General features: G+C 41.7%; 3 protein-coding genes across 3 annotated transcripts; 2 read left to right on the top strand and 1 right to left on the bottom strand.

Moving 5' to 3' along the window:
• Positions 1-62: 62 nt before the first annotated feature.
• On the bottom strand, positions 63-4,944 carry eif2s3 (eukaryotic translation initiation factor 2, subunit 3 gamma). Its single transcript, XM_010788716.1, has 12 exons — positions 4,842-4,944; positions 3,965-4,028; positions 3,730-3,857; positions 3,181-3,302; positions 2,940-3,034; positions 2,692-2,850; positions 2,262-2,396; positions 2,067-2,161; positions 1,815-1,959; positions 1,525-1,694; positions 1,044-1,216; positions 63-500 (listed from the first exon to the last, which is right to left on the bottom strand). Exons 1-12 carry the CDS (start codon positions 4,911-4,913, stop codon positions 437-439), a joined length of 1,422 nt encoding a protein of 473 aa, XP_010787018.1. The 5' UTR covers positions 4,914-4,944; the 3' UTR covers positions 63-436.
• Positions 4,945-5,610: 666 nt separating this feature from the next.
• mthfs (5,10-methenyltetrahydrofolate synthetase (5-formyltetrahydrofolate cyclo-ligase)) lies at positions 5,611-7,561 on the top strand. The gene is made up of 2 exons (XM_010788715.1): positions 5,611-6,331; positions 7,138-7,561. Exons 1-2 carry the CDS (start codon positions 5,953-5,955, stop codon positions 7,359-7,361), a joined length of 603 nt encoding a protein of 200 aa, XP_010787017.1. The 5' UTR covers positions 5,611-5,952; the 3' UTR covers positions 7,362-7,561.
• Positions 7,562-8,107: 546 nt separating this feature from the next.
• Positions 8,108-15,330, top strand: klhl15 (kelch-like family member 15). Its single transcript, XM_010788714.1, has 10 exons — positions 8,108-8,332; positions 9,442-9,529; positions 10,672-10,810; positions 11,237-11,425; positions 11,885-12,109; positions 12,765-12,926; positions 13,055-13,264; positions 13,582-13,772; positions 13,948-14,187; positions 14,354-15,330. Exons 1-10 carry the CDS (start codon positions 8,272-8,274, stop codon positions 14,838-14,840), a joined length of 1,992 nt encoding a protein of 663 aa, XP_010787016.1. The 5' UTR covers positions 8,108-8,271; the 3' UTR covers positions 14,841-15,330.
• Positions 15,331-15,389: the final 59 nt, after the last annotated feature.

Raw genomic sequence — 15,389 nt, 5'->3', positions numbered from 1 at the left:
TTTTTGGCTGCAACAACATGACACAAGTAAGATAAATTAAACCAGACAAAAAGACAAGCAAATTTTTTTCCAAATGTATTTTATTATCTGACTGAAATCTGTGGAAAGTACAGGATTCTTTCTGCACTGAATGAACCTCCAGGTCTCTAGAGGTCTGAATGCAGCAAACTTTCTATGGAGGATTATGAGTTTAAAGAGCTTCCTCTTCTTCTCTGCTCTTTTTCTTCTGCAGAATAAAAAAAACAGGAAGAAAGTAAACTGGACCTCCTCATGTTGCTGCTGAAGAAAAGGAGCAGAGGGTGGAGGAGTCTTTAAAACTCTAACATGTCCTGTTCTCCTTCCTTTCTCCTCGTGGAAAAAATAAAATAAAAAAGCAACAAAAAGCCAAGAAGAGTGTGATGGTTGTGGTGAAGCTCCTTTTTGTTGAAATCTATCTTCAGTCATCGTCCACTGTGGGCGTGATGGTCACACCCCTCCTGATCTGCCCCCATCCAATCAGACTGAGGAAGGAAAGAGAGGAGCCAATTAGACAACAGTATAAAGACGTTTTTTTCTTCTTTCTTTGAAAACTGTAAATATTTTATGTTTCGTAAATCAAGTTTCATTACTCTTGAAGCTTTTAACACTACATAAATGCAATTGCGATAAATAGAGTTTACAGATACTCACAACAATCAATGCTGTAAATATACCAAAGCTTTCTTTATTTGAATAGCTGTTCATATAATGCTGAAAATCCAGCATTTTTCAAGAAGTATTTTTCAATTGAAGAAACTGCTAACCTTGAAAAACTAAAAACTGTTAAAATTCAAAAAGGTGTCTGCATAGGTATAGGCATGGACAAAACCTTTTAGTTTGTATAGATCTTTAGGCAAACATGAAACCAAGACCCCAGAGAGGGTAAGGGGGCTGAGAATCAAAATAAAAAAAAAGGTACCAAAAGCAGCAGTAATCATTAAATAATATTTCCCTGTTAATATTATTATTGCTCTGTCATAACCCTGGTTTGTCCAGCTTTGTAAAGTGCAGACTTAGTTCCTCACCGCCAATGTTTCTCCACACGTCGGCTCAGAGCGATCTTCTCTCCGACCTCTGTGCAGACAGGGTTGGTGAGGACGATCTTGGCCAGATCAGCCTTCACAGCGCTAACACGTCCTCCTGTGGACAACGAGCCGATGTTCACCATCAGAACCTCGTTCTTAGACAGCTTCTGGACCTGCAGAGGCACAAAGCAAAGAAACAGTTCAGAACAGTCATCAGATTCTGGCTGATCTCAGAGTATCAGTCTTTGGGACAGAACTACACAAATATCCACGACAGACCTCTTGATTCCAGCACGTTTTTATCAGAATCTTTTCAAAAATATTATTGTCATATGCACTGTGGGACTAATTAAGGATTTCTGATTCTGAAATGCAGTCTTAAGACTAGCCTCTTCGCATCTTACAGTTAACGGCCAAACATCCTTCCTCTCTTTAAGTTCAGTAAATCTTTGGACTACATTTCCCTTGCTGCACATCTCACCTTGGCCGCCTTCTTGTCTCCCTCCGTGCGGACTCCCAGCAGCCTCCTGAGCAGGAAGTAGGAGATCTCGAGCTCGGTGAAGATTTCTGGCAGCGCTCCCACTGCACCCAGCACCTGACCCACCATACGATCCGCTCGGCACAGGGTGGGGTCGATCTTAGTGCCCACACCTGCACACAGACACAGACAACTTTGATGAATTATGCAACTATATCTTTTAATGTATAGGTATTCTCTCTTATCATTTCAAAATAATACATCTCGGTTTATTTAGGTGCGTGTGGGCGTACCGATAAGGCCTCCAGGTGCAGCGTACTGCAGGTCGTTGTGCTCTGCAAACAGAGACACGATCTTGGAGAAGATGGGTTTGCACATCAGCTTTCCCTCGTGGTCTTTGGACACGATGCCGGGCCGCACCTCGATCTCCTGACCAACCTGCAGGCCACATACAGAGGAGGAGGGGTTAGAGAAAAACTCAACTGTTGTAGGCGACTGCATAAAATACTGTGTTCACATGTTCAAGTATAAGGAACATATCTCACCTTGAGCACACCCTTAAGGATACTTCCTCCAGCAACACCTCCTTTCAAGTCATCCACCTCACAGCCGGGCTTGTTCACATCAAAAGATCTGATAACTGAAAAAAAAAAAAAGGCATGCATGAGATTTCACCACAAGGAAAGGAAAGTGTAATATGCAAGGATAAAAACATGACAGAAAAAAGCCCTGTTTCTTACCGATGAGTCTGGGTTCAGAGGTGAAGTCTCTGATGGGAACTGGGATCTTTTTGACGATGTACTCGCAAACCACCTCGATGTTGTACTTCAGCTGAGCTGAGATAGGAATGATGGGAGCGCCCTCTGCCACTGTGCCTGCAGGACAAACATCACACACATCAAATCCTGCAGAATAACAGCTTAGAAGAGAAAAGATGATTGTGACACCAATATTGTGATCCATTTTGAAACATGATGAATAATCTGCATACAGGTAAACAGGCGTAAGGTGTTTTCTGATGATGTGGTGTAGAGTTGCTAAGTGTCACAAATTGTCTCTTTATAAGGAGGGAAAGCTTCAGGGGATTTTTCTTGTAGGGCAGAATGTTTTGCTTTGTTTAAAATGGATTAGCCATATCCTGTTCTCTAGTGCAGATTCATGCTGACGCACCCTGTACGAAGGAGAGGATCTGCTCGTACTGCTCTTTGGCCTGGCTCTCCTTCACCAAGTCGATCTTGTTCTGAAGGATGAGGATGTGCTTCAGCTTCATGATCTCGATAGCGGCCAGATGCTCTGACGTCTGGGGCTGAGGACACGACTCGTTACCCGCTGGAGAAAAGAAACAACGTCAGAGTTTTTAAAAAGAGACTGGGGCTGACGTTTGTCTTGCTGGTGGGAGTTAGGCTTCAGAGGCTTACCAATGAGCAGGAGAGCTGCGTCCATGACGGCGGCTCCGTTCAACATGGTTGCCATCAAGATGTCGTGACCGGGACAGTCCACAAATGACACGTGCCTGGGAGAAGGAAGAGCAAAAGTCCCATTCATGAAAAACTATTTCAGGGTCAAACTAATCTCAAAGGATTTAAAGGATCAGATGAAAAGGCTTAATCCCTGCAGGGGGAAAATGACCACCCCGTCTCACTCTCTCTTCAGACTCACCTGACCAGTTTGAAGTGGCCCTTGGTGCCGGGGATGTCTGAGGGGAACTCATCAGGTGTGCTGCTGCCACACGACCTGTAGCACTCTGGCCTGGGACAGCTGGGGTCGTCCAGCTTATAGACCTGCAAACAAGGAAATGTCCAGTCATTTGAATGATTTGCATCCTATTGTAGTGTCAAATTGAAGGCATTTCTTTACAGGGAAAAGTGTGGCTTTAAAAGCACCCTCTGCTTCTTTATTTAAGTGATTAATTGACTTTACTTGCAAACTGAGACATAGAAAACACACCTGTTGATCAGCCATAATCGGAAACTGTCATAGCTTTTTCCATAGATCTGATTTTTTAACAGTTCCAATGACATGCGTGTGCAGCATGACGTTTTTAGCGACTAACAATATAGACGCACACACACATCATGTTATTGGTGAGGAAGTACTTGACCCCAAGTAATAATACAAATCTTGCAATTATAATCCAAACAAGTAAAACACAGTTTTCTCAAAAGGAGGAAGATGTCAGGTAGACAGACAACTAAATCCCCCACGTACCTTAGCGTTAGCATATCCTAGCTTGATGGTGATGTTCCTCTCAAGCTCGTTCTTGAATCTAACAGTGTGGACACCAGAGATGGCCTTCACTACTGTGGACTTTCCGTGGGCCACATGACCAATGGTGCCTGGGAGAAGAAGAAGACGACATGTCGAAACAGGAAGTCTTGACTTATAATATTCAACAAGCTGAAATACACAAAATGTCAACCAATAGTTGGCAGGATTCACTTACCAATATTGATGGTGGCCTGTCTGCTAATAATCTCTCTTGAGAGAGGTGTCAAAGTAGACACATTCTGTAACAGAAGAAAACAACTTGCATTAGTCAACCTAAACTGAAAAACAGATCATTTGAAAGGTTTTGTTTGTGAGCAGTGCAGCGCTGACCCTTTCGCTTTAATCCTGGAGGTGAAAAGAAACAATAGAGAGCAACCCCAATGCCCCACACTGACTGCAAACATATGAAGTAGATGCTCAGTTCCTATGGCTATTATATTTGATTTTATTAAAAATGACATGAAAGATAACTGAACATATTAAAACTGGTTTTATAACAAAGTATGCCGTCTGTATCATGTTCTTTGTCTACTGATTAAAAGGTATTTGAGTATGTGGTCTAGTGTTATCCTTATACTAGTATCCACATATTTCAGATATGACGATTACATCTGCTGTAATACGCCTGGAATGAAAAGGAATATATTGAACAACATGTCTCCTTCCATCACAGTTACGACTCCCATTGAGAATGTAGATTTTACTTACATTTAGCATATGATGCTAACGATTTAATCCAACAAGGTAAGCAGATAAAACTGGCGCACTACAAAACTGGCAATTACAACGGCGCTGTAAATATAACGTGTAACCGTTTGTGTAATCATGAAATCTTTATTTGAGTTTAGTTTAACGTCTATCCAGGGGAAATAGTGTTGCGGGTACGTTGACTATCCGCCCCGCCGGGCCTGTCGTCATGTGCCGGCGTAGTAGCACCGGCGACTATTAGCGGTAATAATCGGCACTTTAAGGGTTTATTTTGGAAACACACCGGACCAACAATCCCCAATACAAATAAACATAACTCTTAAATCCGTTAAACTGACACTTACCAGAGTACTAAGGTCTTGTCTAGCCAGATGGGGCTGGCCCAGCGTTGTACTACCAAACTCGTCACCCGCCATCTTGAATGAAAAGGCAATGAAGGAGGCGGCTGCGGCGAATGCCTGATCAACTGCTAAAAAAGACTCTTTCTCTGTGCCAATTTTTTTTTTTCCATCAAATTATCTCAGATTTTTGTACAGTTGGTAGAAAACATGTATCCTTAATACACGTCCTAGGTTATATATTTATTTTCATTGACAAAATACAAAGATAGTGGCTTCAACTCGTGTAACTCATCCAACGGGGTCCTTTCAGAACGACTGATGCAATTCATTTTTTATTGTAAAATGCATTTAATTAAATGACGCTGTTGTTGTCAATAAACCGTTAACAACAATTAAACACCCAACAGGGGACACGTTTGAACAGTTTTGTACAATAAATAAAAAACTAAAATATGTTTTACCATGTGTCAGGGCCGTCGTTGTAAATTGACGTCATCAAATGTCATTTATGTAGTCCTGTAGTGTAGTTTGTAAAAAAAAAACATGTTTTGTTGTTTGTAGTTTTCAAAAAAATATATTTTGTTTTGTTGAATTTATAAACCAAAATCTCAAACGGGAAATAAACTGTAATATGATACAATATTTACTCGAACAAAAATAAAGAATAAACAAGAGAGATTTACCCCTCCACAGGTTTGCTGCTGTTAGAAATTATATTATTAAAATATTATGGTAGTAGGCCTATGCATGTTGTTTATGGTTTCTCTTGTCATTTTTTCTGAAAAAAATCTGTACTTCTAACTTGTTAAAAAAAAAGAAGTTTGACTTCCGGCATGCAGCCGACATCACAGTCACGCGGCGCGTGGAGTCTTTGCTGGACTGTTTACTGTAATATTAGGGGTTAACACAATCCTTGCTGTCATTACTTTTTTGACCGTTTTTAACCCCTGCCATGTGTTTGCAGTCCTACTTGTTAATGTTTAACTTCTAAAAAGATAGGCTGTCCATGTTGAGATCGCATTGTTCACAGTAGAAAACGCGTGCAGAACAAACTTAGAATACTTATTTGTTAAATCAACTTTTATTCAGACTATTTAAAGTTATAACGGGAAGAATGGCCGCCCTGCGTGCAGCAAAGCAAGCTTTAAGGAAAGAAATAAAGCGGCGTGTAGCAGCGTTAAGTGACGAGGAGAAGCGACGACAGTCTTCGGTCCTCTCCAAACAGCTGTTCAGACACCCCAAGTATGTGTCCTGCAAGAGGATCGCAGTGTTTCTGAGCATGCACGATGAGGTGCGCACAGAGGAGATCATCAGAGACGTGTTTCAATGTGGGAAAAGCTGCTTTATTCCCAGATATGAGAGCAGCAGCAACCACATGGACATGTTGCAGCTCCGCAGTCTGCAGGACATGGAGACCCTGCCGCTCACTGCGTGGAACATCCAGCAGCCTGCAGCAGAGGACAGCAGCAGAGAGGAGGCACTGTCTGCAGGAGGTGGGAATTATATCCTTATTTTATTCAGACAGTGTTACATGTACAAATCATGCATTAAAAATGTTACTTAGCTTATAAAGTTGTTGCATCAAAATATACTTTTACTTAAATCACTCATAATAAATAATACATATATATATATATATCAATGTCAGTGATGCATTCTTGTGTTCTTAATTTTAATTTAACACCTGGTAAAATTTGAGCTAACTTTAATGGCTTTTTATACTGCATGCATGGTATATTAATCCCTTAAAGGACATCATAATTCTTTAGTTTACTTTTATTGTATTTATCCATTGAACCGACAAAAATTACAGTATTTGCTTTCAAATTGTAAGTAGCATAAAATGGAAATACTCAAGTAAAGTAGGCTGCAAGTCCCTCAAAGTTGATAATATGTATGCGCCACCAATGTATATATTTAAATAATATGATACATAGGCCTAAGTAATTATTTCTCACTGCTAAGAAAAAATCCCCCCAGACCTTTTTGATTCAAAAGCCAAATATGTAAAACATATAAAAACACATTTATTTTCAGTGCAACAATAAAGGAGAATAGAATGCCCAGATATAAAAAACGGACCATTTCACAATCTTTAAATATTCAAGAAATAATAACTCTGTAAAGTCTTTACTCACTCAAGAGTAAATTAAAAGTAAATAATCAAGTTCAGTTTTAAAATTACCTTAACTCAAGTAAGCCTTTGTAAGTACAATGCATATGTTTTAGGCAATTACACATCAACAGCTTTTACAACTAGCCTACTTATGTTAAGTGAAAACAATATTTCCTACACCAGGTTTGGATCTGATCCTGATGCCAGGGCTGGGTTTTGACAGTCTGGGGAAGCGTCTGGGCCGAGGGAAGGGTTTCTACGACACCTACCTGGAGCGCTGTATGAAGCACCCCAAAGGGAAGCCCTACACCATCGCCCTCGCCTTCAAAGAGCAGCTGCTTCCAGAAATCCCTGTCGATGACAACGATGTGCTCATAGATGAAGTCCTGTATGAGAAAGATTTATAGATCATCCACAGTTGAATGTGGAATTCTAGAGAATAAATAATGGCATTTCAATATGTCCAGTGGTTCAGAAATCCGGAAAAATGGGTCCATCGCAGGGACAGAAACTCTTCAATTCCTGCGAGATTTCACACATTGAAGTTACAGTTATGTATTGATTACAATGCTTCAAATAAATTCTAATGAAGTTTACAAGCAAAAAACGTGTCTGAGAATGTTTTCATGTGGGTGTAATGCAACAATGTAATATAATATTCTCTCAAAATCATATTTTAGTATTATATAGAAGTATGTTCTTAATTGTTTTTATTGAGAAGAACTGTATATAAAAGCATATACAATTTTGTACCAATAAAAAGGTTAATTCAAACTTTAAGGGCATGTGTTGCCCATATTAATAACATCTATTAATTAACAAAGTTAAAGTTACATTATACAATGGCAGGCAAACAATGATAAAAAAAATATTAGAAATTATGTATGATTGAAAAAAAAATAGCTTTATATGTTAAATGGGGTTTTCCATTGTACAATTTCTCTGAAATATTCATTTTTTAAATGCAAGTAAGTACGTAAGTAAGTAAACAGATGATAAATAAGTAACTAAATAAAGCTGGACTTTAGCATCACCAACGAAACTTTGTGCTGCAGATGTTGATATCATTTCAGAGTGACACATCTTTCTACTACATACGATCTCTCTGCCGCACTACGCCCTTCAGTTCCGCCCAAAAGGGAAGTGACGCGGGTGCAGAAGATGGCGTCCGCAAAGCCTGTGGACCGCTGTGGTTTCTTACTACCCGTTTAATTTCTGAGCCGAGTGGGGGATCTCCTCGTCTGGCAGATGGAGGATAACATGGCAGTGAACCGCTGCCAACCGCTCTCCTGAACCTGGAATTGAACCCTCAACTTCATGTCCGACGGAGCCGGAGCTGCCTGGTCGAAGAGGGGCTGTGGGGATTCGCACCGCCGAGGTGAGACGGCTGGTTTTAGCCGCTAAGCTAAGCTGTTACCCCGGCAGAGCAGTGTTGGGTCCCCCGTAGCTCCAGCCGCTGAAAATCGTGACAGTTAATTTGGCTAGCAGGTAGCTAGCTCTGAAGTGAAATATTTTAACATTTTACACATTATACAAATTAAAAGACATGTTTCATCTTTTGTGTGTGTACCATTATTATGTATAGCCTGAGCCTTTGTTTTTGGCATCTAATACCAGCATGTAAGGTCACATAGCTCAAGTAAAAACAAAAGGTGTATACGATTATTTATTATTTGAACAAAGCAAAGTATTTCCTTTATTACAAGGCAATGGGAATGATGTGCTTCTCACTTATTTTGATACACTTCATCTACTGTGTGCAGGGAACATTTAGGTAGTGTTAATATTTCAGAGAAAAGTAACATGGCTTTATGAGAGCACCAGATATGGAAAAACATTTCTGACAGTGAAAGGAAAACATTATATAGCCTTGTAATGAAAAAAGAAAAAACCTGTAAGTCATTATAATGAAACTCAAAAGGAGGACTTAGTACCACAACAGAGTAGAACACTTTTTCAAAAATAATGACACGTTTCTTTCTAGTTTAAATACAAAGTCATTGTTTTGGAAAGTTTCTCACTATATTGAAGATTAAATTATTAATTTGACAAAGTTTCTTACTATTTTTGAGTTACTAAGTCATTATCTTGAGACTTAAATTATTATATTAAGTTGTTAAGCCATTATTTTAAGAAATCTTAGTCATTGTTTCAGGTCATCAAAGGTTATTTTGAGAGTTTCTCATTACCTTGAGTAACTTAGTTATTATTTTGATTAATCTTTCATTATCTTGACTTACTAAGTCCTTGCTTTGAAATACTGATTCCTAATTTTAACATACTAAATCATCATTTTGAGAATCTAAATCATTATTTTGATTTACATAATCATTATTTCAAGTGTGTTAGTATCTTTTATCATCATTTTTTGTTTATGTTTTGTTATACGTACATGTGGTCTGTTTGTGTCGTGGCACATTTGATGTCTCTCTTTAGTTTTCCGTCGTCCTCCAGCATCTTACGGTTCTTCTTCTGTTTCTCTGTTAGAACCAGGGAAACATAAACACAGGAAATGCGAGCGACCCCTTAACGCTCAGCCCACAAAGCCTGTGATTGTTCCCCTGGGCTCCAAAAGGTATGAATTAACGGTCTGCAACACTTCATGTTAACCCAAAAACCTGATCAGCTCTTTATTTCCTCCTCTTGATCTCTCACTTCTTTGTATTTTGTGCTGACAGTTTAAATAATGCCACTTATTGCTGGAGGTTTGTTTCAGAACTGTCCATCAGTTTTAAACTTGTTGACTAACAAAAGCGATATGCAAACAGTTTTAAGGCCAAAACGATGTGGTGTGTGTGTGTGTGTGTGTATGTGTGTGTGTGTGTGTGGATCTCCACATACTTTTGTCCAGTTATTGAAGTCCTTGTACGGCTGTTTTTTTTTTATTGCAGTTTGCAGACGTTCACGCTGTAATGTGGCGGGTGTGTTGGCTTTGTCGTCCAGGTGATTGGCGCTCAGAAAAGGGACTTTGTTAGCATCTCCTGGACACAAGGGGCACTGTCCTCTGATTGGCTCGGACAGCCCCCTCTGACATGCCCGTGGCCAATCAGAGGTGAGTGTGCTGTGTGTGTTTGTGTTTGTTTTCAATTGTGTGCAGAGAATGTGTGTTTTCTACTTTCTTTTGTTGATATATAAAAGGTTTGTGTGTATTTTGTTTCTATTACTAACCATCACTTTGTGACCAGTACAATTCAAATTAAGATAAAACTTAGGCTTACATTTATTGGGAAGTTTTCTTACACTTAATGACTTAGTATCCCATCATAATGATAAACTGTCGAAAAATAATGACAACAAATCTTTTATTTTGAGACAGCTTTCTGATTATTTTAATTAAATTATTTTGAGATGCCAAAACGCTGTGTATTTTGATGCTTAAGAAACTGGATGATGTTGCAGTATCTTTTATTTTCTCTTTTACCTCCTCGCTATGTTGCAGTGGAGCAGGTTTATTTCCCCAGTGCAGTTACTCTTTCTTTGTGAATGAGTAACAGCTTGTTAGGATGCAGCTGAAGTGCTGAGCTTTTAAAGCTGAACGTCCTTTTAAAAGCCCTTCAATTCCCCGGCTTACTTTATTCAGCAGCACACAAACGTTACCTTGGAGAGCTCATCTGCTGGTTTTGTTTTCTAATCCTATTTAATTCTAGTCTTTATATATCTGTTGTTATCAACTCACCCGGTCTCCATCCCCCGCCTGTTCCTGCGTCATGCCTGCAGGTGTGTTATGTCAGGGGCAGATGTGGAGGTGTACCTGTCCCAGGTGCATGATGGGAGTGTGTCGTCGGGCTTCAGGGCGCTGTACGAGGAGCGCCTGCTGCTGGACGTCACACTGCTGATAGAGGAGCACCACTTCCAGGTACACACAGTCCATATGCATGTATGAAGCCCTCATTCAAGACTGTATACATATCCCTTTACTTATGACTGCAGGAATATCTCTGCAGAATTTAGACAATCCAGTCACAGATGTCTTATAAAATTGATAATTATTGAAGATATAAACTTGCAGGATTTAGAAAAAGACTTCTTAGCAACTTTTAATCTGTAAAATACTGATGTAAGGCGACTTTCAAGGAACAAAAAACTGCTTTTATTCCCAGAGAGACAGGTCTCTTCCAAAAAAGTCCATACAAGCCATTACACTTTAATCTAACTAACTTATTCTAAAATCTAACGGAATAAAACCAAGTAAAGTCTTTTTCCTTTTTATATTTATTATTATTTATTATTTATTATTTATTTATATTTTATATTTATATTACTCATGTCTGTCCTCCTGCAGGCCCACAAGGCGCTTCTGGCCACGCAGAGCGACTATTTCCGGGTCATGTTCACGGCGGACATGAGGGAGAGGGACCAGGACAAGATCCACATGAAGGGGCTGACGGCCGCTGGCTTCGGACACATTCTCCGCTTCATGTACTATGGCTCTCTGGAGCTCAGCATGCCCACTGTGCAAGAGATCCTGCAGGTAAGGCCAAACACAATCTGACATCCTCTCTGCAACACAATACTGGAATGAGTCGTAAAACACTAGCATTTTAGCACTTCCTGTCCACTTGCTGGAAGTCACTGTTTCTTTTGAAATGTCATTGATCGAACCATGAAGATGCTACCTTCAGGGTCCACTATAGAAATCAATCATTCCTGCACCATTTATTATTCCTATCTTGAGCACATCTTTTGAAAGAAATGTATAGGTATTTTATTGGCTCTACTGCCCCAAAAATATTCTTTGGATAGGAAAGGGAGACTAATGTTTGACTTTCTATTTTCAGAAGTGATTTATCTGTGGGGGGAACAAAATGTGTCTTTGCAGATTATCAAAAAAACGTATTTCCTGGACTACTGCTTAAATGTTGGCAAAGAATAGTCTGTCACAGGAACAGCATTTTATACATTTTCACTTCTCCACTTCCTGTCCCGCCAGGCGGCCATGTACGTGCAGCTCACGGAGGCGGTGGAGTTCTGCTGCTCCTTCCTGCTGGCTAAGATCTGTCTGGAAAACTGTGCCGAGGTCATGCGCCTCCTGGAGGACTTCAGCGTGGGTGTGGAGGGTGTCCAGGAGCAGCTTGATAACTTCCTGCTTGAAAACTTTGTACCCCTCATGAGCCGACCAGACTTCCTGTCCTACCTCAGCCTCGAGAGACTGCAGGTAAGAATGTTGTTTTTGCAGCCAAATTAGAGCTATTAATACCTACTGTCATTACCGTCAGGATGTATTAATGACCAAGACACACACTCAGTGGGACATTTAACATTGGGCCACAAACAGTTTTATAAGTAATTTTCTAAATGTTTGAGCTCGTACTGACGTTATGCTTGAAGCTATAAATGTCTGTTGACATATTACCGCCATCCAAGCCCCAAAAAACAAACAATCCTCAAGACTTTACACAAGATCTTTTCATGAATAAATCTGTTCGGTGAGGTTCTCCCTTCCAACATTTTTGACAATTTGTTTGGGGAATTCTTAACACCAATTTAATATACCTACCACTAAAAATATTGTGTATTTAGGAAAATACTGAAAGTGTTTACAATCCTACAAGGTCCCTACTGGAAAATAACTATAATAATGTTAATATAGCATCATCTTTATTTGTTAATGTGTAGAAATACCATCCTAAAAAGCAATCCATACGCAGGCAGAACACCGAAGCATGCAAATGTTGATTCTAAAATGTTAATGTCAAAGTTATAAACAGAGCTTTAAGCTATCCAGTAAAGCCATATGATATTCAGTAAAAAAAAAACTGCTGTAATGCCAAACCTTTTCTAAATCCAGTGTTTCTTTTTCTCTGCCCCAGTCTTACTTGAACAGCGACGCCCTAAGTCGCTTCCCGGAGATCGAGTTGTATGAAGCCGTGCAGTCGTGGCTGCGGCATGACCGGCGGCGCTGGAGACACACAGACACCATCGTGCAGTCCATCCGCTTCTGCCTCATGACGCCAGCAAACATTTTCGAGAAGGTCAGCGCTGCTTTCTGGGAAATGTCCTGCTAAGTTTATATTGATTCATACTGAAAAACACTTGATGCAGAAGAGGAACAAGTAGCTCAGATCATGCTAACAGGCTTTTGTCCTCCTCCTCGCCTCAGGTAAAGACGTCAGAGTTTTACCGTTACTCCCGGCAGCTGCGGCAGGAAGTGGACCTGGCGCTCAGCTACTTCCACGATGTCAACCAGCAGCCTTTGGTGGAGACTCGCTCCAACCGCATCCGCTCGGTGCGGCCGCAGACCGCCGTGTTCAGAGGGATGATCGGACACAGCATGGTCAACAGCAAGATCCTGCTGCTGCAGAGACCAAAGGTGTCATATCTCTGCCTACAAGAGCATGTCTGACCACTTTGTTTTTAATTTAGTAGACATTATTTATATTAACTTAGTAGCAGGTGACACGTTGAGTGGGTAGACATGGGCCGCATTATTGAATTCTAAAGTTGGATTTTTACTATTACAGAAAATCTTTGTATTAATACTTTTTGGAAATCCCAAGATGAGTTTTTATCAGAATGTATCTCAAGCTGCTTTCAAATGTCTTACCTGACCCTGATGTAACACAAGTTTAATCCGTATATATCACATAAAAGTGTCTGAGGTTCAGTGAGCTGTGTTTCCCCCCTCAGGTGTGGTGGGAGCTGGAGGGCCCTCAGGTGCCGCTGCGACCCGACTGCCTGGCCATCGTAAACAACTTTGCCTTCCTGCTGGGCGGGGAGGAGCTGGGGCCCGACGGAGAGTTCCATGCCTCCTCCAAAGTCTACCGCTATGACCCCCGACAGAACTCCTGGCTGCGCATGGCCGACATGTCCGTGCCCAGGTGAGAGGAGCTGGAGCTAGGAGGGTTTGTCATATTGTATACAAAGTGTGATATAAATGGCCCTTGTTTATCAGAAGCTCACATTTCACTTGCAGTCAAATTAATAATGTTGGATGCCGAGTTGTTGAATGACTTCTGAAAAGCAGTTGTTTACAGATATTCTTTGTGTTTGCAGGTCGGAGTTTGCCGTGGGCGTCATCGGTAAGTTCATTTACGCAGTAGCGGGCCGCACGCGAGACGAGACGTTTTACTCCACCGAGCGCTACGACATCACAGAGGACCGCTGGGAGTTCGTGGACCCGTACCCCGTCAACAAGTACGGCCACGAGGGGACGGTGCTCAGCGGGAAACTCTACATCACCGGCGGCATCACATCCTCCTCCACCTCCAAACAAGTGTGTGTGTTCGACCCAGGGCGGGAGGCAGCTGGAGGAGGAGGGGGAGGAGGTGGGTGGTGGTGGTGGAGGAGGAGGAGCAGGAGGAGGAGGAGGAGCAGGAGCAGGAGCAGGAGCAGCAGCAGCAGCAGCAGCAGCAGCAGGAGGAGGGGGAGGAGGAGCAGGAGCAGGAGCAGGGGGAGGCAGCTCGGGGGGATCGGATGCTCACAGGACACGCACCAGCCGCGGCCCAGCGCTGCCCGGCACCCATGCCAGCTGCTGGGAGAACAAATCCAAAATGAACTACGCCCGCTGCTTCCACAAGATGATCTCCCACAACGGGAAGCTGTACGTGTTCGGAGGCGTGTGCGTGATCCTGCGCGCATCCTTCGAGTCTCAGGGCTGCCCGTCCACCGAGGTGTACGACCCCGACACCGACGAGTGGACCATCCTCGGCTCCATGCCCATCGGGCGCAGTGGGCACGGGGTGGCGGTGCTGGACCGGCAGATCATGGTGCTCGGAGGCCTCTGTTACAACGGCCACTACAGTGACTCCATCCTCACATTCGACCCCGACGAGAACAAGTGGAAGGAGGACGAGTATCCCAGGATGCCTTGCAAACTGGACGGTCTGCAGGTGTGCAGCCTGCACTTCCCAGAGTACGTGTTGGAGCACGTGAGACGCTGCAGCTGAGGTCTGCTCCAACACGCCTCCTTTTTATAGAAACGGGAATGAAGACTGAGGTCAAGTATGGGCTTTTAAACTTTCCTTAAGGTGAGGAAAAGATACATCTGCTGTTCTTCTTCATGAAGCCAATGGAAGCGTGGCGTGGTGAGACGCCACTTGGACATTTTCATGTTTCGCTTTCTCAGAAAATGTAAGGAAAATAATGTGTGGGGAGTGAAAAAAAAGTTTTAATTCTGCTGGTTTATGTTTCAGACTGTGGTCAGTTTCCTATTCTACTACTCACATACTGTATTTAGGCTGTGCAGTCAGGTTTAATGCAGAAACGCACTGGAAGCGTCACATTCATGCTTTTACAAAGGGACATTGTATTTATTTATTTCCTCCTCGAATCCAGTTTGAGTAGGTTTATTATCCTGCACCTGTTGACATATTTAAATGAATGAAGTTGCTCGTATTAAAGGTCCCCTATTATGCTCTTTCTCATCAACATATTATAGTTCTCAGATATATACAGAACATGTCTCTGATGTTTGGCTCCAAACACCAAACAGATCA

This window comes from Notothenia coriiceps, unplaced genomic scaffold (genome assembly GCF_000735185.1).
Source record: "Notothenia coriiceps isolate Sejong01 unplaced genomic scaffold, NC01 NC01_scaffold00032100, whole genome shotgun sequence".
Taxonomy (NCBI): Eukaryota; Metazoa; Chordata; class Actinopteri; order Perciformes; family Nototheniidae; genus Notothenia; species Notothenia coriiceps.
This window is presented reverse-complemented; position numbering and strand designations above follow the sequence as displayed.